General features: G+C 39.6%; 1 protein-coding gene and 1 long non-coding RNA gene across 7 annotated transcripts; one reads left to right on the forward strand and one right to left on the reverse strand.

Moving 5' to 3' along the window:
- LOC110059158 (serine/threonine-protein kinase SIK1-like) lies at positions 1-24,301 on the forward strand. Of its 6 annotated transcripts, none has more exons than XM_020765847.2 (10): positions 1-18; positions 17,192-17,339; positions 17,499-17,615; positions 17,823-17,886; positions 19,530-19,642; positions 20,201-20,246; positions 20,887-21,011; positions 21,166-21,289; positions 21,865-22,091; positions 22,442-24,301. In XM_020765847.2, exons 2-10 carry the CDS (start codon positions 17,220-17,222, stop codon positions 23,765-23,767), a joined length of 2,262 nt encoding a protein of 753 aa, XP_020621506.2. In that variant the 5' UTR covers positions 1-18; positions 17,192-17,219; the 3' UTR covers positions 23,768-24,301. The 6 variants fall into 6 exon arrangements, with proteins under 6 accessions (XP_020621506.2, XP_020621507.2, XP_020621511.2 ...); XM_020765848.2 differs by lacking the exon at positions 1-18 and adding an exon at positions 9,995-10,158; XM_020765852.2 differs by lacking the exon at positions 1-18 and adding an exon at positions 11,342-11,714.
- On the reverse strand, positions 7,177-14,872 carry LOC149109829 (uncharacterized). Its single transcript, XR_016208433.1, has 2 exons — positions 14,765-14,872; positions 7,177-7,402 (listed from the first exon to the last, which is right to left on the reverse strand). It is a non-coding gene; the product is annotated as an uncharacterized LOC149109829 (long non-coding RNA).
- Positions 24,302-26,408: the final 2,107 nt, after the last annotated feature.

Below are 26,408 nucleotides of genomic sequence, written 5' to 3' on the forward strand. Positions count from 1 at the left end.
CTTACACCAGTTTCACAGGTAGGGCAAATTTGGTGAACCTTTTTTTAAAGTTGAACAAGTGATGTAGAAAAAAAAGAGCGTAGTTCCATTGAATAATTGTATCTTAGTCCACTTTGAAATAGAACGTCTTTGCATGCAATGGTATATTAAAATTTATTCTGGGAGTAAAAATTCGCATTCTTCAAGTTCGTTCAGGCTTTCAACTACCACTCTAACGAAAGCTTTTGAACAGTAGTTTTTGTTAATTTGGAACTTTTTACTGCGCTGCACAAGGTGGTTTTAATGTAGCTGCAATGATGTTATAGGTAAGAGCTGTTTATCACACTGCCTAAAGGAGATCGAACTCATATATAAGCCTGTGAAACCTTTGCTTGTCATTATTCAAATGAGAGCGGATGATAGAGCAGCAATGCTTCGTATGACGTTGATATCGATTGTGTTTTGTCAAGATTTGGCAAAACTGAATTTGGATTTTTTTCGTGCATGTCTTAACAATTTTAAAGCTGGCCATTTTGGGAAGTGAATTTCATCATTATGAGATCGATTGGAACACACACAAAATATTTTAAATTCTTGCGACTAAGAATTTTATATTTCTGTTCGTATCATGCCAACTAATCAACATGCTCTTTGCCGCTCAGTTACATAAGGAACATAATAATTTGATATCGCCATGGCAACGTTGTAAACACCGTCTAAGCACTTGAATGTCAAGGACCAGGGTTCGTCATAACTACCAAAAATATACCTTTCTCCACCCCTCACAGTACTTTTTTGTACGTTATTTATCGTTGTCTTCGTGTGAAACATGAAAAGGATTTTCCGCAAATTTCAAAAGTTCATTTTTGATTGTACTACGTGGGTATAAACGAGGAACGGTCCTATTGCATGCATTCATAGAGAAAATTCATACACAATTTCTTTTGAATTCGCTTCTTACAGCAAATTGTAGAAACTGAAGTAAGACTGAAATGTTGGTTTTCGCAGAGAGACAGGAACAGGCAGGCTGATATAATTCCCCTCAAATACATAACCGAGTGGAGAACTGTGACTATATAGCAAATTACACAACTAATATTCTGATTTAGCTAACCCAGATACAAGGCCCGCAAATTTCATCAGGCACGTTTGGATTTCAGTCCGGCTTTTGCTATGGCAATTTCAAAACAAATAACAACGTAACGGCAACAACGCTGTTATGCAACCGGTAAGTCACTTGAGACGTAGTGTTAAAATGTCAAAAGATATAGACATGATTCAACAACCAACCTCTTACGAGTCATCTGGAAGCTAAATGACTAGTAAAAGGACAAACAAAGTTTAAAGACAGTGGTTTGATCATTTGCCATCAGAATCGTCAAAAGTAAGTGCTTAACACAGTTGATTTTCGCAGAAAACCGATTAGCGCTGTGTATGTAGTCCGCCTATGTTCCGTAGAAAAGTGAACGCGCAGATAGGTTGTGTTGTGACAAAGATCCCGTCAGTCGATGTACATTTTTCTTTGTTGGGACCGAATGAACAAGAACCACTCTTGTACGAGAAGCGATTTGTTGACCTCCGGAAATAGATCTTCAGTCTCCATACAGACTGGGCAGCCAGGTCAAACCACAATAACCGGGTCTCAGATGCAGATCAGGAATCGTAAATTTACGGCACTACCGGTTACCCAACAAGCAAAAGAATGATCTACATCGTACATGGTTGCGTAAGTTGCAATGAGTGTTCAAAACAAATCGGTACTAATTAAAGAGCACATTATGAAGGCCGTAAAGTCTTCTAAGTCAATCCACAGGTTGAAAGTGTGGGAGATTCAAACTCTTTGAATCTGAACATGACTTCAACTTTGATTTAAACTTCGAGTTCAATTTTGCTATCAGTATTAATTGGGTTAATTGACTTTAGGAATGATTTTAGTAGTATTTTTGACTATGACTGTTTGATTTTGACAGTAACTTAATCACTGTGGGTGACCTACCTCTGGCCACGATTTTGATCAAGCCTTGACTTTAACTTTGTTTAGACGTTTTAAGCCTTGACTTTGACTTTGGTTATGAGTTTTAAGCCTTGACTTTGGTTATAAGTTTTAAGCCTTGACTTCGACTGTAGCTGTGGGTTCTAAGCCTCGACTTTGGTTACCGGTTTTAGCCATATCTTCAGTTTTGAGTTTCAAACCGTGACTTTGATTACGCTTTTTAAGCCTTGACTTTAGTTAGTTAAACCCTTGCCTTTAACCCAGGTTGTGAATTTTCAGCTTTGACTTAAACATTAGTTATGATCACATACTCGGCATGATTTCAACTTTGCTCATAATTTTGTCTAGGATAATGCATTTAACTCGACTTTGACTCTAGACAAATGACTCGAGTTATGATGTTCACTTGCATGGTTGTGCATTTAACCTCGCCGGCTTGTTGTTGTTGTTTTTTTTTTAGGTGTGACTTTGACTCTGGTTAAGAGCATACCTGATAATCACGCGTTATTTGACATTTTCTTTGCCGAGAACAATTGAGGTAGCTTATGTTAAGGCGAGGATCTACCTGAATTTAAGTGAAGTTTTAGGAAATTAAAGAGGGATTAATAGGAAAAAAAGAGTTTTGACAGTTGAACGCCCCCTGAAAGGGCACCCCAGGTTGGTGGGCAACTGTTTGTTGTACGTCTACCAATTTTTAGCTTCAAATTCTAATTTTAAAACAACATCAAATCTTCAAAATTTCCCGATTTCCATAAATTTTACTAATCCTTTGAGAAAAACTATTTATTCCCAAATATACCAAAAATCCACCAAAAAGGTTACAAAACAGCCCGAAACAGCCCAAAACATAGATATGTTGGATGAGCAAAGAGATTTTTGACTGCTTGAGACGTGAACGAGATATTTGCGTTAAAACCATAATACCCAACCAAAATACGGTCTTCATGTTAACCCCCGCCTTATGGTATGTCACACTTTTACACCTGTTAATCGCGGCGTCTGTGCATCGTCTTTAGAGAAGCTGTAGTTGCACCGTCAGCACAAAATAAATGAGAGCTGTTTACTCCCAGCGGGCTCCCATGTAAAAAGGACCGGGGTGCTCGTCGAGAATTTTGAAAAGAACCCTTAAGAGCTACCAAAATCCTGCTTTGTGGGCGTGGCTTGAAATCGTTTTCATCCCTAAGGGGTACCAATTCTAAAACAACACATTACTGTGTCTTATTACATGGCTTGGTCCGTGAGCGGGCAAGATGAATCAAGTCCTGCGCTGTGATTGGCTACCCGAGCGGGCAAGATGGAGCTATCCTGCCCGCTCGGGACTACCTGCCGTGTCCCGAAAGAAAAATTTCCGCGAAAGCCATATAATAAATCCTTTATTGACCAAGCTTGTTCGGTCAAGATGGCTGGATATTGGCCTCGTTCTTTTTCTGCGAGTTTATGGACCTCGACTCCGTCTCGGTCCATAAACACGCAAAAAAAAAAAAGAACTTGGCTAATATCCAGCCATCTTGACCTCACACTCGGTCAATAACCCATATTTATTATATGGAGAAGAGTGTTTTACTGGGAACTAAACCACTCGTAGATTCCATACGCCACTTCATCCGGGACCCGAGTGGCGTATTTTCCGTATGTCACCTTTGTGAGTGTCGTATCGTTTAATGACGTCACGATTCCCGCCTTTTGCTTTTGTTGAATTGGTTTCTCCATATAATAAAAAGAACATTACACGTTGGCTCGAAGATATGAATTTTATGTTCTCGTGGCAAGAACAATATGAGATATTGTTCTTGCCACTCGAACATAAAATTCATATCTTCTCGCCACCGTGTAATATCCTCTATATATTTTTATTGGCTCAATACCCTAAAAAGTACCGCAAAAGCTTCCCCTGTGACACCTTTTGTGGCTGAACACCAGAAGAAATACCAAAACTGCTTTTTTTTAACCCTCACAAAGTGCGAGGAGCATCCTGGTCCTTTTTATTAGCGAGTCTCTCCCACCCTCCGGGCTGTTACACCCAGGCTGACAAATACAAAAGACCGTTTATCACATTGTGGGACATTTTTGTTACACAAACTTGGCGGTTGTATCGCAACAACATTGCAAAGATGGTTGCTGAAAACATCGTTTTATAACCGAACACTTACAAATGTGTCAAAATTTTTACTGGCTTATCATGCCTAGACTTCAATATCCTTGCTCATGATTACTAGCATATGGACACTTTTGTAACCAACTTTAAACTGACCTGCTGACATGTAAACCTCCTCTTCCATACCCTTTACGATAACGGCGCCTCCAAACAGTACCAAGCATAAACTACAGCGGGCAAAGCTGTGGAAAACTGCTATTAATAGTGGCAAATTAACAAGTATCTAAGACATTACCGATCAGTTCAAACTGGAACCGCTTGCCAAATGGAGCTTGTGGCAGCTGTAACTAATTCGTGTACATTACAACGCATGCAAGTAAACGAACCATGTATTAGATAACTGCTGTCAACTTGCAAGTTCCGTTTCTAAACTGAGCCAGTAGAAACACGTTCTGCAACCACTACCTTCACATAAGCAAGGAACCGCAGATTCCATAATGACCCTTTCGTCGCCAGCAGGGAAGAGGGGGTGATTGTTTTCAAGTTTAGCCAGGAGGCCGTAACTGTCCAAACTAACAAGCTAAGGAGAAGCTACGAAGGACAACGATGCAATATTTGGCGCAGCTCTCAGGTCAATCATGTCGCTGAGGTTATTAAAACAGAGTGAGATTTATTTAACCGGCTATTCACACTTCCCTCCGAAAAAAAATAAAAATTGACATTGTGAATCAAACGTGTTCGCGACCGGGACGTTACATGAAAGTCCCTCGGGATTTCGGGACATTTAATAGTGGGTTTGAGATCTGACCATAAAATACTGTCTCGATCGTTGGACTTTTCCAGTCAGCCGAGAAATTAAAATTCCTCGGCTGGAAAAGTGCAGATTTGTTTGTTTGTTATTTTTTGTACGTGCAGGGTGGTTAGATTCAGCTGTTATCATAATATCAGTTGGTTGTCTATACTCTTAGAGATTTAGGCTAGAAACAAATTCTACGTCAGCGTTGTGAAATTTCCTGTACTCTAATTTTTTAGTGACGTCTATAAATTTTTTACTGATTGCTACAAAGCTTTTACGCTTTGCAATTTCCTACACTCTCTGCAGTAATATTTATTTAGAGGCCATGCCTGTGAACACCTTCCATGTGTCAAATGACAATTTCTTGACATTGTTTCACCAATAAAATGTTTATACTCCCGAGGAATATTTTCCAACGATTTATACGAGTTTTTTTTTCTGTTTCCTTTCCCTTATACAAGCAATAAACTCAGTTGAAACTACTAAACGAACAAGCAAAACAGGAACTTGAAATTGAAACCTTTAAAAATGGCATTATTTTGTCGAGCTCGTGTTAAGAATTTTTCGACTTCGTGTTACGAATTTTTCCAGTTCGTCTTAAAACGCAATATTGCCTGACCGCAATTTCGTGCCCGATATGGTGTGCAAAAATAAATTTTATAGCAATATATAGATCTAAAAATACCTTCAGATACCGCGGTAGTAATCTCGGTTTAATGGACGCTAAACCCATCGCTTAATATATATTTTAAATAACAAAAGTTCATAAGCTCGTTACAGCCATTGTCGGCGATGCATTTTACACTCACGATTAGCCTTAACTGATTGGCACGAGTTAGGAAAACAAATTTGGACGTTTCCTGTTCAGCCATGTAACTATACAACGTTCTCCGCAACAACAATACAATAACGACTACGCGTTCCGGCTGCGACAAACTTAGTGGCGCGTGCCAAACCACGATTCAGAAAAATTTGGCGAGGTTAAATCAAAACATTTTAATTGGGATTCACAGTAGCACTTTTCATGTATTTCCAGTTTACTATGACTTAGTTCAGATAGCGTGACCAAACGATCAATATTTGAGCAGAGGCGTGAATTAGGCCCGAAAATAGACCGATATTATGCTTACGATTTTTATAAATAACTTCCTTTTAAAGACATTAGAGGATCTGAGTGGGCGTTGGGGGGCTGGACAGGTGGATTGGGTCTTCGGAAATGTCATTTTAGTGAATCAGACATATCCGTAAACCTTAAAAAAATTTGGTTAACGGTGTTCGTCTCAGTGTAATATAGGTAATGTCGCTCGAAATACATCTGTTGGACACCTCCATCATTATTCAAGAGTGAATGGACCCCGGCCGCAACTTAGTAAGACAACCTAAGAAAAATGGGAGATAGTGGAACGGAGTAGAGGTAGTTAACCTACGACGAGAGACTAGCATCATATATTTTCTTTTTTGTGTGGATGGGCTGGAAGGGCCTGCAAAATTGGGTGTAAACGTAGCAGTGCTGTAGTCGCTTCTTGTCGCGAAAACTTAACCGAGTCTCGCCTGATACAGCTACCTTGGGCATTGCGTCAAGACAGGTAAAGGCTTTGTCTTTATGTTTAACGCTTACATGTACTTCTTTATCGCGCTTTTCCTTTATCCTTCTTGCATCATATTCTTCCAGCTTTGTGTCAGGGAATTTCTTATTGCGATACTCATTGGACAATTTTTATCTGCCTGAATCAGTTCTCCTAACACTTCACCCACGCTCCTAATTCATCCCACCTCCACTAACATTTGCTAACTAAAAGCCATCCGTGTAGGAGGTCAAGACATGAAATTTTCTTTCCCTTACAACAGTTAGTAACCTACAAAGGATGCTTTTTATATGTGCATATATACACCGCTCACATCACCAAATGAAAGAAACCGGCACTTGCTAATCCGAACCAAATTTTTTTCTGGAAAGCAGAACGATGGGTCATCTGGTTCCGCCGCTCCTCACGGCTTTTATTTATTTGTCGTTCAACTGATTCTACGCATCATTGTGATTTCAAACAATCACTTGTTTTTATATCAAAGCTCTCATTGTTGTAAACGTCGAGAGGAGGCGAGATGGGGTGGATTAAAAACAAAATACAAAAACAAAAACAAAAACATTTTAACTCGGTATTACCGTCCGCTAATGCCTGAAAATTTTGGACGCAGGAGAATCTTGAAGAAAACTCGGGCCGTGTGTAATTTTAGCCTGGTGTGTTTTCAAAGTTTTTCTGCTGCAGCAGCAGCATCAAAAAGGTCGTTGTCAATCGTAAACATAAAGGTCCATTTTTATGCTTCTATGTTTTAATTTTGCAAACGTTGTGAATGGCATACATTAATTCTACAACTAAGCTAAGGTGGGGGGCGGGGGGCGGGGGCGGGGGCGGGGGGCTTACCCCTCCCCCAAGAAGACTTTAAAATTCAATGTGTTTTGAAATGCCCTTACCAGCATTTCAACAATTGACGGTCAGTTTGACGTCATTTCACTTTACTGCATCAGTAAACAATATACCTGAAAAGAGAAAGATACATTTAAATTCCGCATAACGACTTCCTGTTTTCAACTCATGTCGTCAGTAGTAAAGAAAGAAAATCAATTTAACTCTCCAAATAGAGGTTGTGTTTTCCCGTAAGTCGTAAAAGTAACTAAAACTATACCACAAGACTAACAGGAAAGCAAAGTCGTTTGGGAGAGTCGTCTGCTTATTGGAAAGGTGACAGTAGAAAACAAATTCTCATGAATTATGGCGAAGTACTACGAATTGCTTAACTGGCTGGTATTCTAGGGAAAAATTGACTGACTGTAATTAGCTCTTTTTGATCTGATGGAACAGTGACAAAAATAAAACGTGCATTTGTTTGTTTCTTATATTTAGCCATACTATGAGAAAAAAACGTGAAAAGAACTATAGGGTTTAAAATGTTTGGCTTCCTCGTTACAATGACCAGGTAACATTACTCGGGAACTTAAGACTCTATGGTTATCTATAAAGGGCTGCAGATTTGAATTTCATGGATGTAGAGAATTTTATATTGGTCTAAAGGTTGCTACAGAAACGGTAGGATAGACTGAGCTCACGATATCGTCAGGAAGACTATTAGTGGTCCTTGATATCTTGCACAAAGTGTCTGGTTCGATCAGGAGGTTTTTTCATTAGGGCCAGAATTCAACTGCACGCGCGTGCAAAGTCCTTGCGTATTTCTTTACACATGTGATGGTCTCCTCTACTTAACTATCAGCTGAAGCTTGCTCTGAATACGTAAAACATGAATGAACTGACTTGCCTAACCAAAATCATGATTAGTCATCCGGTTTCCCTCCTGCTTGCACTCGTTAGAAGTGGGTGGTATGCGATTGGTATATATCGATCTTTCTTAGTTTACTCCAAAAAATTCGCGATGCTCTCAGAACTGATGGTTTTACGCTGATGAAACATGTAATGCATGAAACGGCACATACCGAAAAAAAAAACACTCATTAGGTCTTAACACAATTTTATCCATAACAAGGGTTAAAACTGTCGGAAAAAAGGATCAAATTATGAGTTTTTAAACTCGTCATCATCCGTTCGTTATTTTGTTCACTTTGTTTTGCTTCCAAACCGTTTGAGCATGAAATGCGAAATGTGAAGGTACCTGTTTGTCGGGCGATGTTTCAGTAAAATATAAAATAGGGAGACAGACTAGTAAACTGAATTTTAATGATGATACACACATTAGAAGAATGAGTAAGGTTATGTATACCCAAGATAAGGGTTGACATTTCATGTACTTTCAATTTCTCCCAAACTTGCATCTGACTGTGTAAACAATACACAATAACCATATGCGTCACAATCGTGTGTCCACAGCCTCAAGCAAAACAAGTAAACAAGAAATCACAATGCTCGTTGTAAAGTGAAACATTTATAACTAAATAAAGATAATGACTGTCCCAAACGGTTTACGAACAGTTTGCAATTTTATTTTCCGGTGCTGACATAGTTGCGTGGAGTCATGGTTTCCAAGAATCTGAAGTTCCTTTGCGGAAAAAGTTTACAACCATATTACGTCCGGTTATTACACCCGGATTCTTCTTATGTTTCCTTGCGTTACAGCTTTACTTTCGATTGGCGAAATCGTTCCTGAAAATTAAGACGCAGTCTACACCACACCGGAGAAATTTGAAACGGCGTTTTCACTCTGAAAACGCATCAAATGTTTTCCGTCCACGCTACACCGGAGAAGTCTGAAAACGCAGCAATCGCCGCTCATTTTGGATTTGTATTTGAGGAAGACCATGGCAAGGAAATCACATGAATATCGTAATGTCATCGCTTTCTAAATACTGCGTTTTCAAAATGTTTTCCGTCCACACAGGAATGCCGAGGAATCATGACAGAAATGTTTGACTTGGTTGAAATCTGACAGTTAACCTTCCTTCAATGTCAGTGGGATAGTTTTCTGTTATGGCTCTTACAAATTCAGAAGAGTAGAGTATAATTTATGATAATAATTTGCAATATTTGAGATAAGCAGCTCAGCATCCCAGTTAATAAGACGCTACAAGCTCGCCCGGTGACGACGTTTTTCTGAAGTCAATGAATTTACTAGCAACTCCATCAAAAATTCAAAAGAGAGATGTCAGGGGAAGATAACCTTTGAGAGGAAGTCAATTTAATCGATTTGTTTCTAGGGTTATCGGTTAGCGTATGAACTTTTCGACGCCTTCCTGTTTGAGTAACTGTTTAGATGGATTTTATTACGTTTTGTCATTTCATAAAAAAAGATAACATAAATAAAAATATCGAGATAAGGAGATCTAATCTTACAAATTACTTTGGTGACATGGATATCGCTTATCACGTGATCGGTATTACGCGGGCGAGAGCACTCAAAAACGCCGACCTTCGCGCGGTAACACGCAAAAGTTTTTTCTTCCCTCTTACTAAATTTTGCATTCGGAGTACTTTTAATCACCCAATATGTGTCTTAGCTGATGAAAATGTCATTGCGCAACGTTGAAAAGTACTCGAAGATTTTACAGCGGAAAGCATGGATTTTGACTCAAGTTTACATGACGTAGTGAGAAGTGGATGACGTCAGCTTTTGTTTTGAATGACGTGGGACCGGATTATAGTCTTTGATGAACAGAAAACTGTATTTTGCATATGGTGAACGACAGCTAAACGTTGGAAGAAATACAACAGTGAAGGTCGCGTTTGCGTCGTCTAATGCAACCATGGTCGTGGCTGAGACTCAGGAACTTATGGACACAAGTCCCTATTTGTGAGTACGAAATAATTTTCAATCTGCTTCATGATCAATAGCGCGTAAGCGTTCTCTAAATCTTTCTTCATGGTAACACTTTCTATGTGGGAATCTAGACAAACCATTTGTCAAAAGCGCTGATACGGTGTACGTGCTTTGTTACAAAGCTAAAATTTTTTCAGCTTTTAGAGGAGAGAAAAATATTGAAAACGCTTCATTCATATTGTACATAAACAGTAGGCAACCGTCCAGGAGATACCAGACGTAAATTTTGTTTAAAATCGCCCTTGTGGTGAATTTTATATAAATAAAGAGGTTGATCAATCGAATTTGGCGACGCCGTTGCTATCGGCTTTGTACACAGTTTCCACATTTCCGATTCACTCTATTTTTTCGATACATTCTGAATCAACTGCGAAGAAAAAACGATGTAAAAAATACCAAGAAAAAAGGTGCAAAATTTTTTTGGATATATATTTTCATCAGGCGCCAGCTCCTGTCTTATTTTCAAAAAAAAAAATAAAATAAAATAAAATAAATGTTTTGATTCCGTTTACGTAAAGGAAACCCACATCTGCGCTCGATATTGCTGTTTATTTTCAAGCACAATATTTCATCGGTAACAAGCGATCCGAAAATGTGGAGCAAGCAGTGTAAATAGGCATTTCGCAATGCTTAATACTTTTTGCCATATCTACTTTTCTGCTCTTTTTTATCATTGTTCTCAGCACTGTGAAAAAAAAATTTGCATTTTCTGACGTTGCTGGAAAACTAATTGTTTCCGTGTCTGTAATGTTTTCTGCGTAATCTGCTGTGAAGAAAATCTTACTGACTTAGCGCGGAAGCTTGATAAGTAAAATCACTCAAGGGCTACCTCGGAGCATCGACTTTATCACTTAAAATTAATTTGAATCTATCGAATCAATATAGCGTAAATTTTATTCAGTCTCGTACAGTAACTGTCTGGAGGCGCAAAAAATTTATCATGTGTATATATTTATACATTTTTTTTATTTAGTATTTTCTACGACGACTCGGACGAGTAGTTTAATACACAGCATGTAATGGTAACATTTATTTCGAATAGCAGTCGGGCACGTTTCAATTTAGGAGTACAATAATAAATTGCTGTACCATACAGGAGACAGGTCTCGAGAGATTGCGAAAACCTGATCTTTGCACCTCCTATACAATCTTGTAATCACTTTTTCTGTCATCGTTAAGCTTTGCATGAGGAGAACGTGCGCTCGTTCAGTGATAACCAATAAGAATTTAGAGCGCGGAGGCTGCCGTTACGTCAACTGGCTTACCCTGTTACGCGTTAAGGCGCTAAATATTAATCAATCGCAAGAGCTGGAAGAAAAAGACTCCTTGCAAACGTCATTACCGAATGAATGCAGGGCACTGTTGGAGGTGTTATACACGTTATAGCTTTTAAAAACGCTGAAACACTTTCATTGTTATCAAAATAACATTGCGTACATCTCAAGCAATGATTTACCTGTTTCCCTTTTTTATCGGAAAAAGCCACAAGAAAAAGAAAAAGAAAATACGATATTTTTTCGACGCAAAAGGTAGGAAAAAAATATCTAAAACAGTATGGAGATTTTTCAGAAACGTAGACAGTTAATATCATCTTGTACTGAAATAATTTTCAATTGCTTTTTTCCACCTTTTCTTCAACCACACAAACCAAATGTAAACAAATAAGCAAATTGACAAAAACATAATAATTTGTAAAATTTGCAATGCGTTAAGTGACTTAATCAAGAGCTTTGTTATAACAACGATAAATATTCGACCATCACATCAATTACACAGCTATCGTGTTGGAGAGAAATTGAAATTTGCATAGAAATAATTTGTCAAAATATTATGATAAAATGATAGAAAAAAATTTCAATTTTGCGCGGCGAACAGGTTCCAAGAAGTTTTACTTCTACAGGAAGTCAAGAGATGATAGTCTCAGGCTTGAGGAAGTAATATATCAAATTCGGAAGAAATTGTCAGCGTTTCAAAAACAACTTCCTATATTTTTGTTTCTTTTATTATTCAAAAGGCATTCTGCGTCGCTAAATAGTTTTTCTTGTTCAAAATACCTCCAGAATCCTGAAACCGTGTTTCATCTAAAGGTTAAACCTGCTTAAAACGGTACGCTGTGGCAAAATACATTCAGCTAAACATGATTTGTACAAATTCGTGAGTAGTTTTGGAAATTTCGCCGAATTCAAATTAGGTTGCGTAAGTGAAAACATGTCAAGCTGAGAGTGAGACGATTGAAGTGATCTAATGCGTCACGGAACATCACGCACGTAACTCGTTCGTGCCTTGTCCATCTGTTCGGGAGAGTTCGGAAAGCTTTCGTAATACTATCGTGACCTTCCGTGCATGAAGTAAAGAGCTTATGACGTGACTAAGAGCACACGTGCGTGACAGAGAGGCCATCCATGCGAGATCATCCATTCATCCTCTGGCTAGCTATTTATAAATATAGCTACAGGCACGAATATTAACCACTTGAAATCGAAAGCATGTAAAGTTCGGTAAATTCGAAGCATTTCCGAAGCAAATTTGCCGATATAAAGTAAATAATTACCAAAGTTTTCAGTTTCCTTAAATTTTAGTCATAGTTGCTCTGTTTACAAAGAGTTAGTTACAGTGAGTATGTTAGTCCTGTAGTTCGCAGTCTAAACACGTTTTGGTCCTTCAGGGTGTAATTATATTGTGTGTGATTTTTTATACATATTTCTATGAAAAAAGTCTGTTGACATATAAGGATCCTTTTAGTCAGGTTTTTCATTCGTTTGCTTTGTAAAAGCGAACCTTGCAGAGCAATGAATGCTTTGGAAAATCACGACATTTGTCAGTTCTTTCCCAACAGGTGTAAAATCGAGATGAAAAACCGCCCAAGCAACATAGTATCATCAAAATCTATACTCTCCCCACGTTATGAGAATAAAGGAAATCACCAAGCTTAAAATTCTTAGAGCTATCACGGACAAAAAATTAAGGCAATCACTACAAAGCATGTTATTAAATAAATAGAGCGTTTTTCATTTCCCTTTTCTATATATTTCAATATAAAAACTGCGATAAAATATTTCTAAACATACGAAGAAACAAAGTGTTAAAAAGCGACGGACGTTTGAAGGTTCAGCTAACATCATTATAAAGTCAAATTTGTTTCTATAAATGTAGCATTTCTAGACATACGAATATGACTTAATTGCTCAAAACCCGCTGTAATGAGGAAAGGCAAAAAATCAACCAAACGAAAATGAATAGGGCTTTTAGATCTATGCGGAAGTTTATGCCAAAACATCAAGTGGATTTTGTCTTATCTAGCTCATGACTTGCCGGTAAATTTCCTTTGCTGTGAACACAGAGTGTTCCGTTTTCCTGTTGAAGTCAGCGCTCGTTCTGACGGTTTCACAAGAAAAACAATCAGCCGTTATCGGGGTTTTCCCAGAAAATGTTGCACTAACTCGACGTGATGAAATGAAAAGTAGCTTCCGCCAAGACTCTTTTTTTCTTTTTCCTGGGGAAATAGGGCCACACAAAACCCACAGTCGATTAATCCTTCTTAATGTTTTGACGTCTTCGAAAACCAAGGAGGCGTAGGTATTTTTCTTGGCAAGAAACACAGTCGATTGCTTTTAGCGCTTGCAACCTATTCCTGTGGCACATGTATTAATCATCAACCCTGTTGGATTCGATTCAAAGTCGCCCACGGTTAAAGGACAGATGAAAGAAAATAGATCCCTTTTGTGGAAAAAGCTGGACTTATCGTAATCAAAGGAAACCTTAAAATAACAGCTTTGCAAGGTACGTAAACAACAGCAAAGTTAGAAACAAGTAGGACTGAGAGAGATTGACGCGGATTACGTAGAGCGACTGAACTCGAAAAATTCCGCTGCCTCATTTAGCTTCATTTCTTACAGCCAATTTTATTTATTGAATATAAAAACAGAATGAATCGAATGAATTGAATTGAATTTGTCGTTTTATCCCTTTTCAAACAAGATATAAAACTCAGTTCCAAACAGAGCACACCAACAGACGTATTTACTCGCGCGATGAATTCTGCGAGGAAGCCACGCGTGAAACACGGATAGTGAACTGACGTACCGGTTCCTGTCGAAGACGTGAGCACTTGTACTGAGGCAGCCACGCAATGCGATCAAGAAGAGGACGAAATATTGATTCATGGCCGTTTAAAACAAGTTATAGTCAATTAACACTAAAATCAGTTAGCCTGTGTGGGATATCACGTGCATTTACATCATGTTGGAGTCAGGTGCCCATTATAAACGGTGCGTGGTCGGTGCTAACTTCAACACGTCCCTGTTGCAATGACTTGGAGATTTCAAATACAAATACCAAAAGCATAGAATTCGATTTCTAGGATTCGCATAACGTGAAGGAAATCTTTCTGTCTGGAAACGCAACTGATTGTAGGCTCGATTACCAGCCGCTGTTCGGGAAAGAAGCCCGCTCTCCTCACCGAATTCTTTTCTCGGAGAGGACGGTAGAGCAGACATGGGAGAGCAGCGCAAATCGAGCGTAGACTGTTTGATAATTCACAATTGCACGAACGAGGTCCGCTTGAAAAAACGTGACTCACCGCAAATTAGTGTGGGAGGTTTTCGGCGAATACGCTTCAAATCACACCGCAGCTTGTCTTGATATGGCCAGTCACCCGTGTTGAGAGCAAGTTGACCTTTCTAACAAACTGAGAACTAAAAATAGCGTACGTAAGTGTATATTTACAACGCACAGGCACCGCTTGGTTTCGAAATAAATGACCCGGACATCACCTGCCCAGTCACAGTCTGCTATGTTCCGCAGTCGAGGGACAAATTGAACAGAGCTCTCTAAATGTTGACCTTCTTTTACACAGAAAACGCTGCGAGAAGCAACAGATTTAGAAGGTTCCTAAGTACGAGGTAAATCAAAATTTCAAAGTGATATTTCATAGCGATTTTTTTGCAACTGTTTTCCGCTCTTGCAGCCGCAATTTGGAGTATACTCGCACCCTTCTTGAAAAGAATCAGAGCCAATCACGAAATGTTGACGCGCTGACGGATAACAAGATTGGAGTTTGGAACACTTGATACTTGTTGACTCTTAATTCCAAACAGCTGGGGAAGGTGATAAATTAATAAAGATGGAGAAGGTTGTTTATAACTGAGCAGTTTATCACCTTCCGAACCGTGTTCAACAGTAGTCGGTAATAATTTGGCGACACACGAAGAACAAATTCTGCACAAGTTCGATGGTTTTCTTGATTCCCAATTTCTTGCTGACAGTGTCTTCGAACTGCACAGGAGAAATTCCGCTTTGTAACTTACGGTACCCCGCCGAAATATTTCGTAATAAAATTTAATTTATTACGCCCTTTTTTGCAATTCAAAATATCTGAAAGTTATTGCGCCCGTCGATCGTTAATGGAGACGATGTTTATTTTGCCACAGTCTGGCAGCAATTTCTAAGCTGGAAATTTATTTCACAACCGCTTTGCACGTTATGTAACAAATCGTGAACGCGCAGTTGGCCTTATGGATCTTTCCACAAGACGCCAGAACCTTCACCGTGACGTCATCAAGTCTTCGGATGTGACTGTGTTTTAGCGATTTGTTGTTTTAAATTAAAATGCAAAATTTCGACGTTGCAAACCCAACAGGGAACAGTAGCGAGCTCATTCAGTCCCATAGTTCGTTGAAACGCATTTTGCATCGAGCTTTGCGAAAAAGCCGTCAAGATTGTGCAAAACGAAACCTTCAGGTGAGCTTGAGGCAATATTTGATGTAGTGTGACTTTTTAATGGATTTTCGCGCGCGATCTTATAATTTCATGGCCTTTTTCTTGCATCGATCGTTGAAAAGGCAGAGTCGCATTTCTTAAAATTGGTAAGACGTGCCAAGTTATCGGAAATCGGTGGCCTTATTCTTGAACGTAGCTGTTCAACTTTATCAGGTTTAAAACAGCGAAAACAAACCAGTATTGGCAGCGCTGACCTCGCTAGCAGGCTTTCATCTTAATGCAAAAACACAAAACTATCATAAAATTACAAACATATGACGACATAGAGGAAAATCGAAGTCGTCTTCAGCTTGTTCTGTGGCCATATTTCGACAGTTATTTAAAAAATCTGTATCCCTCAAGCTCACCCGACATATCTTTTCATCAGCTTGCCTGCCTTTTCCTGTTTACAACGTAAATTCGCTTGAATTACCGCACATTTTTCCTATAAATATATTTTTGTCCGGAAAAACCCTTGTGATCGCAATTTACGTGCGGTTTCGGCTCTTGTTAGCTTGAATAGATTAAGCTGACCGCTTTGAGGGACTGTTCAACAAAGCACTCTTAAAAGTTTTTTCTTAATTTTTTGTTTTCCCTTAAACACAAACATTTGGAGCTTTTGACACTTTCTTCGGTATGTAATGTTAGTGCACTGCCTAACACACCGCTCGCCACGCAGTTCTGCTCCGCATAACAATAGGAAATTTCAATTTTTCTAATGTTTAGCAAGGCCTTAGGTTAGCAAGTAACAAAGTACTGTGACATCTAACATTTAATTTCAGCCATTTTCGGGACTCAATCTGACAGATTGAAAATCCTGAAAATCGACCTGTTTGGTCATTTATGTATCGGGATCAAAAGGGATCGGCTCGGACAGTTTCCGCACAGAAAACCGCTTTAGTCTCGCGCTGGTTTCTCACAGCAAAATAGCAAGAAAACATCGATTAAGTTTGTAATTAAAGCGAATTGTGCGGTCAGTTTCACTAACAAACGAGGGAGATCAAACCTCGAAAGGTTCTTTGTCAGAGTACAACAACTTTGACGTCACCTTTCCTTTGTGCTCGCTGACCCGTCCTATCCCCATGCCAACCTTACGCGTTCGTGGCATCAATTACGTCCGATGACGTCATTGGCTACGTCTTGCATATGAAAAGCATGCATAGACTGGAGGCGAAATGTCTTTGTCAAATGAATAACGCGTTTCCTTGTGAATCTTGTCGCTCAAACGCATTGTATTTCGCCTTCACAGGCGCATCTCTTCGGATGCAGGGCCTAAAATGGCGACGGAATGCACAAAGAGGGCGATTAAAGTTGGATTCTACGACATCGAGAAGACCATCGGCAAAGGCAACTTCGCGGTGGTGAAGCTAGCAAGACACCGCGTCACAAAAAGCCAGGTGAGCGAATCGAAGCTGTTTTTGTGCACCGTGAAAGAGATCGATCGAACAATGTTACTCGTTGATGTTCGATGCTGCGTTCGTGCGAAAGCCGAACATGGTGCACTTGGCGAACGCAAATTTCACTGAAATCTTTTGCCTTTCTCTCCGTTTGCCCAGGTCGCCATTAAGATCATCGACAAAACTCAGTTGGATGAAACGAACCTCAAGAAAGTACATCGCGAAATACAGATAATGAAACTACTTCACCATCCGCATATCGTCAAACTATACCAGGTAAGCCAACACAATGCACTCGCTGTATTCTATAACAGAAGTGCCTTTAGCAGCGCTTGAATGCATCGGCAAACTTCACCGCTGCATTGTATTAGTAACAGCCAAGGCCTCATTTGTGACATAGCTTCAAGCCCTTTGATGTCATGCTTATTTCACCGACTCATCTTGCAAAGCTAATTTTCCTCTTTGTGTTTTTCTCCTCGAAAGGTGATGGAAACGAAAAGTATGTTGTATCTTGTCACGGAATACGCCAGCAACGGAGAAATGTTTAGTAAGTGTCATGTTTTTAAAGACCCCCTTATGCTAATATCGCTAGTGATTTCTAATTTGTAGGAAAGCGTGATTGTATCCCGTCCGTTATGTTATTCCTTGTTCCTTGGCGATTGATCATTCTGTTGAACGATACTCTTTACGTTCTTCAGCTTTAGGAGTGTTCTCTGAAATCAATGCTACGAATACAGGCTTCGGAATTCGGCGAAACATCGAAAGGCCGTGTGTTTTCCGGTGAATTCGAGTTCTGCTATGTGGCGGCTCAGTCAATATTCACCCATATCTTGGTATGCGTGACGTATTAGTTTGGGTACACTATGAAATATCACATTTATCATCACGTCTTGTTTTCTTATTCGTTTTTATCGATTTTCAAATCGATCAATGTTTTGCTTTTGGGTTTCGTTTCGTGCCAGCTGCCACCATAAAGCTTAAAATATTCCATCTTGCCAACATGGCGCCTATTCGCCGGTAATGCATTGAAGCGAGAAAATACAAGTGACAGCAGTTCTAATGAAAACAAACGTTGGTTACTTAGTCAAAGAGTCTTTGAATGAAACGTCCTTCAAATTTTCAAGATTCTGGTTCTATTGGATGTGTTTCTAGTTTTCAATGGGTTTAAGTTCCGGAGGCCCTCATAAAGGTCTCTGATCCATGGTATATCTGTTCCTTTAGGGTTTTGTTGTTGTCATCTGAACTAAGCTCAGTTCCTTTGAATTTTTGCATTTTGCGAATTATTTTAATGGAAAATAGGGGACAAACTCATTATGTAGTTAAGTACAATTTCCATGGAAAATTCTTGTACATTTCAAGAGAAGCCACAGTGCACGATTCTTTTCTGATTATTTTTGAAGTATTTTTACCAATTCAAGTAACTTTTCTCTTTGCATCCAGTATGAAATTGTTGTGATGAATCACAAAGATGGAACACAATCGACTCTGATAAAACTAGAGAGGTCAATGTTAAGAGGAAGTCTGATTATCTTCCTCAAAAAACTATCACATTATCACAGTTGGAGGGTGTCAAAAACTGCTTTGCGTTCATTAAATTTGTTTAAAAGTTTTTTTAATTGGCTGTTTATTTAAGTATTTTTTCATTGCTTTTAAATGTTAAACGTTGCTGTGATAACATAATTTTCATTGTGCCTTGGGAAATGCAAATAATCACTCAGTGATGAAAATATGTAAACCTTGTCTTTTTATTTGATTGTGAAGAAGAGTGTTTGCCAGTCAATGTAAATATGCAAAAACGTTTATTTGAAATCATTTTGCTAAAAAATTCAGTTTATTGTAAGTTGTCATCTGGAAACTGGAAATAGTGGCAGCCAGTGAAATATGTGTACACAGTCCATAGAAAAATTGAACTTCATCTTATCCACAGAACTTACATGTACATCTACAAATAAGTTTATGTGCATATGCAATATTACTGACAGCTACATGTATAGGAGTTACGTGCATCTCTTTCGATTTTTTTTTAAGCTCTTGATGCAGAAGAAATCTAGATTCAGATTAACTGTATAAAGACTTTTCTATTTTTCTTCACTGTCCAGTTTTAGGTTGAAAAAATATTAGATGTCTGTTCATAGGTCAGATCCAGACATGTGGTCAAATAAATAATCAATCTGTATGCTTGACTCACAGATTATTTGTCACATGGTGCTCTGCCTGAGAAAGAGGCACGGAAAAAGTTTGCGCAGATTTTAAGTGCAGTGGAGTATTGCCACAAAAGGCATGTGGTGCATCGCGACTTAAAGGTAAATTGTTGTTGTTAAAGCAAAACATACTTACTAATTTAGAGTTAAATTGTTTTTTATAGTGTATGTGTCCATTTCCAGAATGCAATTCATTAATAGCACAATAATTTACATTTTAAGGGGCACTTACATGTTCACCAAATCTTTGCTTAAATGAAAACAGCTTGGATTTTTCTTTCACTGTCTGATTAAATCTCACTTGTCAAAATGGATTCTCCCTTCCTCTGTGTCGTTGGCCTCAAAGCTTAAATGATGTCTTTTTGTTTGTTAGTTTGCTTTGCTTGGATTCAAACTACACATACCTTATGTATGGTAGATTCAATTGTGATCTCTGCAATACACCTCTGGACGTACAGTACTATTTTCGTAGTGTTCAAAACATGTTTCTATGGGATGCTGTCTTGACCGCACAAACATTAAAATTGGGTTGAAATCAATCAGTTTGCATGTACATATCTTGTTACCTTGCCAAACATGTTCTCCAAAGTTGTACATGTGATAGTAAAATAAAAGCCATACAAATGAGTACCTAATTATCTTGTTTCATTTTTGTTTTAGGCTGAAAATCTTCTTCTAGACCAGAGTTTAAACATAAAAATCGCAGGTAAGATGGCTGGAGAAGTTGGGGTGAAAGAATAGCACAAAATTACGTAGCTTTTAGTTGTAGCAGTCATGCCACCCTGGTGGTGAAGCAAAGTTAGCTTTGTCCTAGTAACCTGGCTAGAGTGTTCATATTGGAAAGATTTCCAGCCCAGTTACTGAATTCTCAACGTAGGTGACCCAAGTGTAACGTAAGAGTTTGTACGGAGATTTGGAGGTGAAATTGAAATCGATAAACGTACGAGTAATTCACCAAATAAAGATGTTTAGACATTGTTTGGTGTCCGTCCTTCTCATCCTGGGATCTTTAAACAAGATTTGAGCGAATTTTGTTAATGTAAGCCATGGTGTTATAATAAGACACAGTAGGTGACTTTTTCAGTTCCTTATCCCTATACAAACTTTTACATGTATATTATGCTTAGGCTGTCTATGATTTTGGTTGAAAATTTAACTTCTTAGTTACGACTAGGTAGCCTGTCTTCTCATATGGATGTAACAAAATTTTTGCAACAAAACTGAGTGACCATGCAAGATCTTTGAAATAGACCAGTCTAATATCAACTAACTACTCAATAGCACTATACTGCTTGTATAGGTTTCTAGGGAAATAGTATTAATTGTCTGTGACCTTTGCCTTTCAGACTTTGGTTTTGGCAACTACTACACCCCTGGGAGTCCTTTAAACACGTGGTGTGGCAGTCCCCCTTATGCTGCCCCAGAGGTCTTTGAAGGAAAACTCTACCATGGTCCACAGTTGGACATTTGGGTAGGTGTTACAAGAAGTAGTGACATAGCTTGAACCATAAATGATAAGTTTCTTAAATTGTCAACACTGTTGTGTTTGAGTTTGTTTCAGTATTAAGTGGAGATTGTTGAAAATTATCATAAACTAAACAATCCGACCGTATTGATTTTGACAGAGTTTGGGTGTTGTTCTGTACGTACTTATCTGCCGTGCGTTGCCGTTTGATGGTGGAACTCTCCCAGCCCTTCGAGACAGAGTGTTGGAAGGCCGATTCAGGATCCCTTTCTTTATGTCCACGGGTAAGCTTAACTGGAATTGGACAAATTTGTTTCATTTTACAAAAGTTTTTTGAGATCGCGTCTCGTTTTTTACAGAAATCGTGGATCGTGTTGAAAAACAAAATGGATCGAGACGGTCCACTAGTCAAACTTACCTGTTTTCGCTGTTACACTGTTACTAACAGCAACCAGTTGAATTAAAACTTCAGGACGAACGGCAGAATACTCACAGAGCGTGAAATTATGGCAAATTGCGAACAAAAAAGACCTCGCAAAACGTCGCAGCGACCCAAGCATGTTCAAACAGTCCTTTTCGATCCCACGTGTGTTTTGTTGCTGAGCAACCCAGTGACATGCTGCTGAGTGCTCGCTCTATTTTGTGATTGGATGTTAAAGTTCGGATTCACTTCGGGCGCTACGAAGATTTCTCCTCGTCTTCGTATCGGTTGCTATTGTTATTCTTTTTTTGCCCTTTCTATGTTATGTCCACATAAAGGTAGTTACTTGGAGTTTCCAGCTTTATCAAATTTGCAGTAGCCGCAAATCTCATGTTTAGCTTGGACAATTTTAATGTCCAGTTCTCATTTCCTCCACAGAATGCGAACACTTGATTCGACACATGCTTGTCAAAGACCCAAACCAGCGTTACACTATCGAACAGATCAAGAAACACAAATGGATGCAAGCAGATCCTGCTGTAAAAACCATCCTCTCCTACAATGACGAAGAAAATTTGGAGGGAGAGAAAATTCTGGATGAGTACAACGAACAAGCTCTCGAACTCATGCACGGACTGGGCATCGATATCGAAAGAACGAAAACGGTACTAACACTTCCTAATCTTTCCCCATGGGAGAAACCTTCACGCTAAGAGCGCGTCATGTGGGACGGGAATCCCGTCCCGAGTGACGGGACAGGGACAGTCATGACATGGGAAACTAGACAAGAACCTGTTTTTGAGGCATAGAACCATTTGAGTGCTAATGCCTTATACAAATTAAGAAATTTATTATGATTTTTCCCAATTGTGTAGTGGACGAATCGTGTGGAAATGAAGGGAGAAGTCTCATTTAGTTTGAACCCCTGCGCTGCTCTAGTGTGTTCTGAAAAGAGATGATTTGAAGATAGATGGTTTCAACGGACTCTAACTGAGACATTGTCTTTCCTTTCCAGGCTCTAGCTGAAAACGCGTATGACCATCACACTGCTATTTATTTCTTACTTGTGGATCGGTTGCGGCAGCACAGGGCTAGTTACCCACTACAAACTCAACTAGAGACCAGACTTCGTCGGCCAAGTGGCATCGCGGAGGCCGCTGTTGTACGAGGGAGTAGGAATAATGTTGTTGTGGTACCCAGTCGCGCAGCGCAGCGCACGGTCCCGGCACAACCAGCTCGACCTTATATTCCTTTACAATACGCCATCAACGAACTGCATGAGCGCATTCCAACGCCGCCTGAGATAAGGCGGGAAATCGCCACGGAGTGCGTAAAAGAACTGTCACCGATACGCGAGCCCGGACTCAAGGCGCGGTCGATCTCGCCGCGTCAAATGATAGGGCCGGCGCTATCATTAGACAACAGTGTTAGTAGAGAAACGGACTCTTCTGCGGTAGAAAACATGGAAAGCGAGGACACTGACCAAGAAAAGCCCAAAGTTAGGCGGCATACTGTTCATACTATGCCCAAGGAACCGTTAGTTGTACCCGCGCACCATCCACTGTGGTTGGCGCGCGGTAGTTCAGAGGAAGTGCTTGAAGAATCGAACATGCCCACGTTTCAAATGAAACCAGCTATTGTGGTTTCACACTGCGGACCAACTAATGGCTCCTCGGCTTCCAGTTCACAATTCATGTTACATAGAGGTTCTGGAGTACACCTACACGATCCCAGGTCAAATTTTCACGTGCCACTCGGTCGGCGTGCGTCGGACGGTAATGCCGTAGCGCTTGCGTTTCAACAGAACTTACGGGTGGCAACAACGCACAATAGAATAAGAAAACTGCAACAGGAGCATCAGAAACTGCAAGAACAGTACCAAAAATCTCTGTCGCCCTCTGAACTTACGGACCAGCAGGCGGTTCACTCCGAATACAAACAACACTTTGTCTACGAGCAAATGCGGGAAGAGCTACAAAAACACTATGAGGAACTCATGGCTGTCAATGAACAGGAAAGAACTGGCAGGAGAATGGAGTCGGTTGTGGAACAAAAAACTAGTTTTCAACCGGATAATCAGGCTCCGTATCCTCTTCCTTTGCATCATCAACTCCAACAACTTCACATCGACGCGAGACACAATCCGCTGCGGCGTACTCCATCTTACAAACAAAATCCACATAAACAAGTCTTTCGAACATCTTCTTATAAACGCGCTCAGATATGCGGAATGTTGCCTCCATTAGAAAGCGGCCTGCCCACTGAGTCCCTTGAAAACACGGAACCTCTTGTTCAGGCCGACACTCAAAATGTTGGAAGATATTCCATTATTTCACTTTGAGATGTTACACGCGGGCGCAGTGTGTGTTCTCAGATGCAAAACTAAAGTTCTCTTTTGACGGGGCGGTTTTCAGAAGACTTGCAAACCACGAAACTGGTTAAACAAGTTATCGCTTAACCACCACGAACCTAGTTAAACAAGTTAGGAGGGCTCAACAGTCAAAGAACTCGCGATAGTTTCCAAGTCAAATTGATTAGTTTTTGTTCTTTTTTAAGACCAATCAGAGCTTGAGAAATGATAAGCAGTCATTTTAAAACCGCCCCGTTCAGAAGCGCTTGCTAAATTTATATATTCTTTATAAATATATTTCTAACGAGAGAGAAAGAGAGAATGTAGGTTTTTTACGGTCCCTTTGGAAGTGAAAGTAGATTTCTAAAAAATAACGAATCAGTGTGTATAGTTAGAAAAGTAAATGAAAAAATTGTAAATAACTTTTCCCTTTCTCGCCTGTAGGCTTTGAGCTTGTTAGACGCGACTGGAGTACGAGCTGTAGAAATACAGTACATTTCTATTAAAAAAAAAAAATCAAATACAGTTAATGTTTCTTGCATTGTACTCGTTTAGAAGGGGTGGCGGGGGAAGGGAGGGGAGAATTTACCCGCAGTGATTTCAATCTTTTCTGACCAAGGGCCCCTTCATATATATGAACTCGGTAACCGGGACAAATTTTGTTGTCTGTTCATATAGGAAATTTCAACCCGGTCGACCGGGATGAAATTCAAGAAACAACACCAAAATGGAAGCTACAAATTGTCAAATTTAAAAAAGAAAGTTTGTCCCGGTCACCCCGGCTGGTGTGTTCATATGGGAAAATTTTCATCCCGGTTGCCGAGATCTCGGTGTCTCGGTGACCGGGCTGGACTGCCTTTTCATATCAAGACATCGAAATTTTTATAAAGGAAATAGGAATGAAGCAAGATCTCAGTCACCGCGCCAGCCCGGTCAACCGGGCTGATATTAGCAGGCCCTAACAGCACTGACAAACAGTTCGCGCCTTTTCCTAGGGGACATCAGGAGATATACCAGTTTGTATATTTTTTCTTATACGGCTTGTCATTATCAGTGACTCCAGTAACTGCAGTTTGAGGTTAGACGTTTGCCATTCGCCGTTCGCCTTTCACCGTTTTTAGATTAGAGCATGAATGGAAAACATCCTAAAAATAAAACCAATTTAGAGACAATTTCAGCATTTGTAGTAAGGTAAGGTTTAAATTCTGCATACGAGCTAAGTGGTCCATCAGGCCGGAGCTTATCCCGGTTCTCGTAACATGAAACTTTAGGAGCATCTCTACCCCTTCCCCCCTTCCCCCCTTCCCCCCTTCCCCCCCCGATGGGATGTTAGTCCATTGCAGAGTCATTTATATACCTGGGTGGAGAGAGGCACTGTGAGAGTAAAGTGTCTTGCCCAAGAACACGGGGGATAGATATGAAGAGTTGAAGACATGATTGATCATCGCAGTTACACACACAACTTGAGCAGTTGTGAAATCAACTGCTTAAGTTGTGTGTATAACTACGATGATTACTCATGTTTTCATTATAGTGCAACCCTTATTAACAAGTATGTAGATTATGAGTGAGATTTCTAGAGCGCTGCAGGACAAAGGACCTTTTTATATCACTCAGTTTCGTTATGGAATGATTTAGACAATACTTTTAAAGTTATGTGAATCTGTTTTTTATTTTCCAAAAAAAATTAGGAAATAAACTCTTAGGTAAATTTTTAAGTTCTTAAGTTATTGCAATTTTTTATTGTATTTTATTGTAATTTCATAGTGATTGTATTTTAATTTAATCTTGTGTATATAAATTTCAGATAATTAACACGAAATCTCGGTCATAATTCCAGAGGGTACTCCTAGACAAATTACACGCAAGTGGGGGTGTGTGGCCCGCTTCCGAAAACCCTTACCCTATTTAGACCAAACTCTGTGATTTTCCCTTCCCTATTTATGACCTGGCCAAAAATTCGATACCCTTTTTAAGACCTGATCCTTAAATTGACATCATGTTTGAAACCTGCCTTATAATTAGTTTCCTAATTCATTCAAAGGTATTGTGAAGGGCTTTTGATGATGGTCTGATAGCTAATGACGAAAAGCCGGTAGCTTCTTCCAAAAAGCATACCCAATCTGACCCAATTCAAAAACCATATCCTATTTGAGAACAAACTGAACAAAACTGATACCCTATTTTTGACCAAAACGGCTAAAAAGCCATACCCTTTGGGCCCGCTCTTATCTATATAGCCCATGTTAGGGAGTAACCTCCCCGGGCTCATAATCTAACTGTTAAAGAGAGTGTTTTACAATTAGTCAAATTTAGGAAAGGATATATAGAGGTCAAAGCCATAAATTAGCCAAGAAACCTCACGAAGAACAAGGAAACAGGCCCCTGCAGGCTGGTGACCATTTTCCCCATACAAATCCTTGTAGTTTGATTGTTGCGTTACCTCAGTTCTAATCCCAGGGGGGCGGGGGGGGGGGAGTACTCCCTTATGTGAGCTGTATAGGTATATGCGGCACCAAAGGGTAGGGTTTTTCAGCCGTTTTGATCATAAATAGGGTATCGATTTTGACCATTGTGGTCTTAAATAGGGTATGGTTTTAGCATTCTGGTCTTGAATTGGGTATGTTTCTTA

Source organism: Orbicella faveolata, unplaced genomic scaffold, assembly GCF_042242905.1.
Source record: "Orbicella faveolata isolate gen_17 unplaced genomic scaffold, um_ofav_v1 contig_25, whole genome shotgun sequence".
Classification (NCBI taxonomy): Eukaryota; Metazoa; Cnidaria; class Anthozoa; order Scleractinia; family Merulinidae; genus Orbicella; species Orbicella faveolata.

What these genes read in the sequence shown, in the direction of transcription:
- LOC110059158 (XM_020765848.2), top strand. Translation starts at nt 10,016, where the DNA reads ATGAACAGAAAACTGTATTTTGCATATGGTGAACGACAGCTAAACGTT. An exon ending in CAGCAACGGAGAAATGTTTA is followed by an intron (nt 17,887 to 19,529) that starts GTAAGTGTCATG and finishes CTTGACTCACAG; the next exon opens with ATTATTTGTCACATGGTGCT. An exon ending in TGGTGCATCGCGACTTAAAG is followed by an intron (nt 19,643 to 20,200) that starts GTAAATTGTTGT and finishes TTTTTGTTTTAG; the next exon opens with GCTGAAAATCTTCTTCTAGA.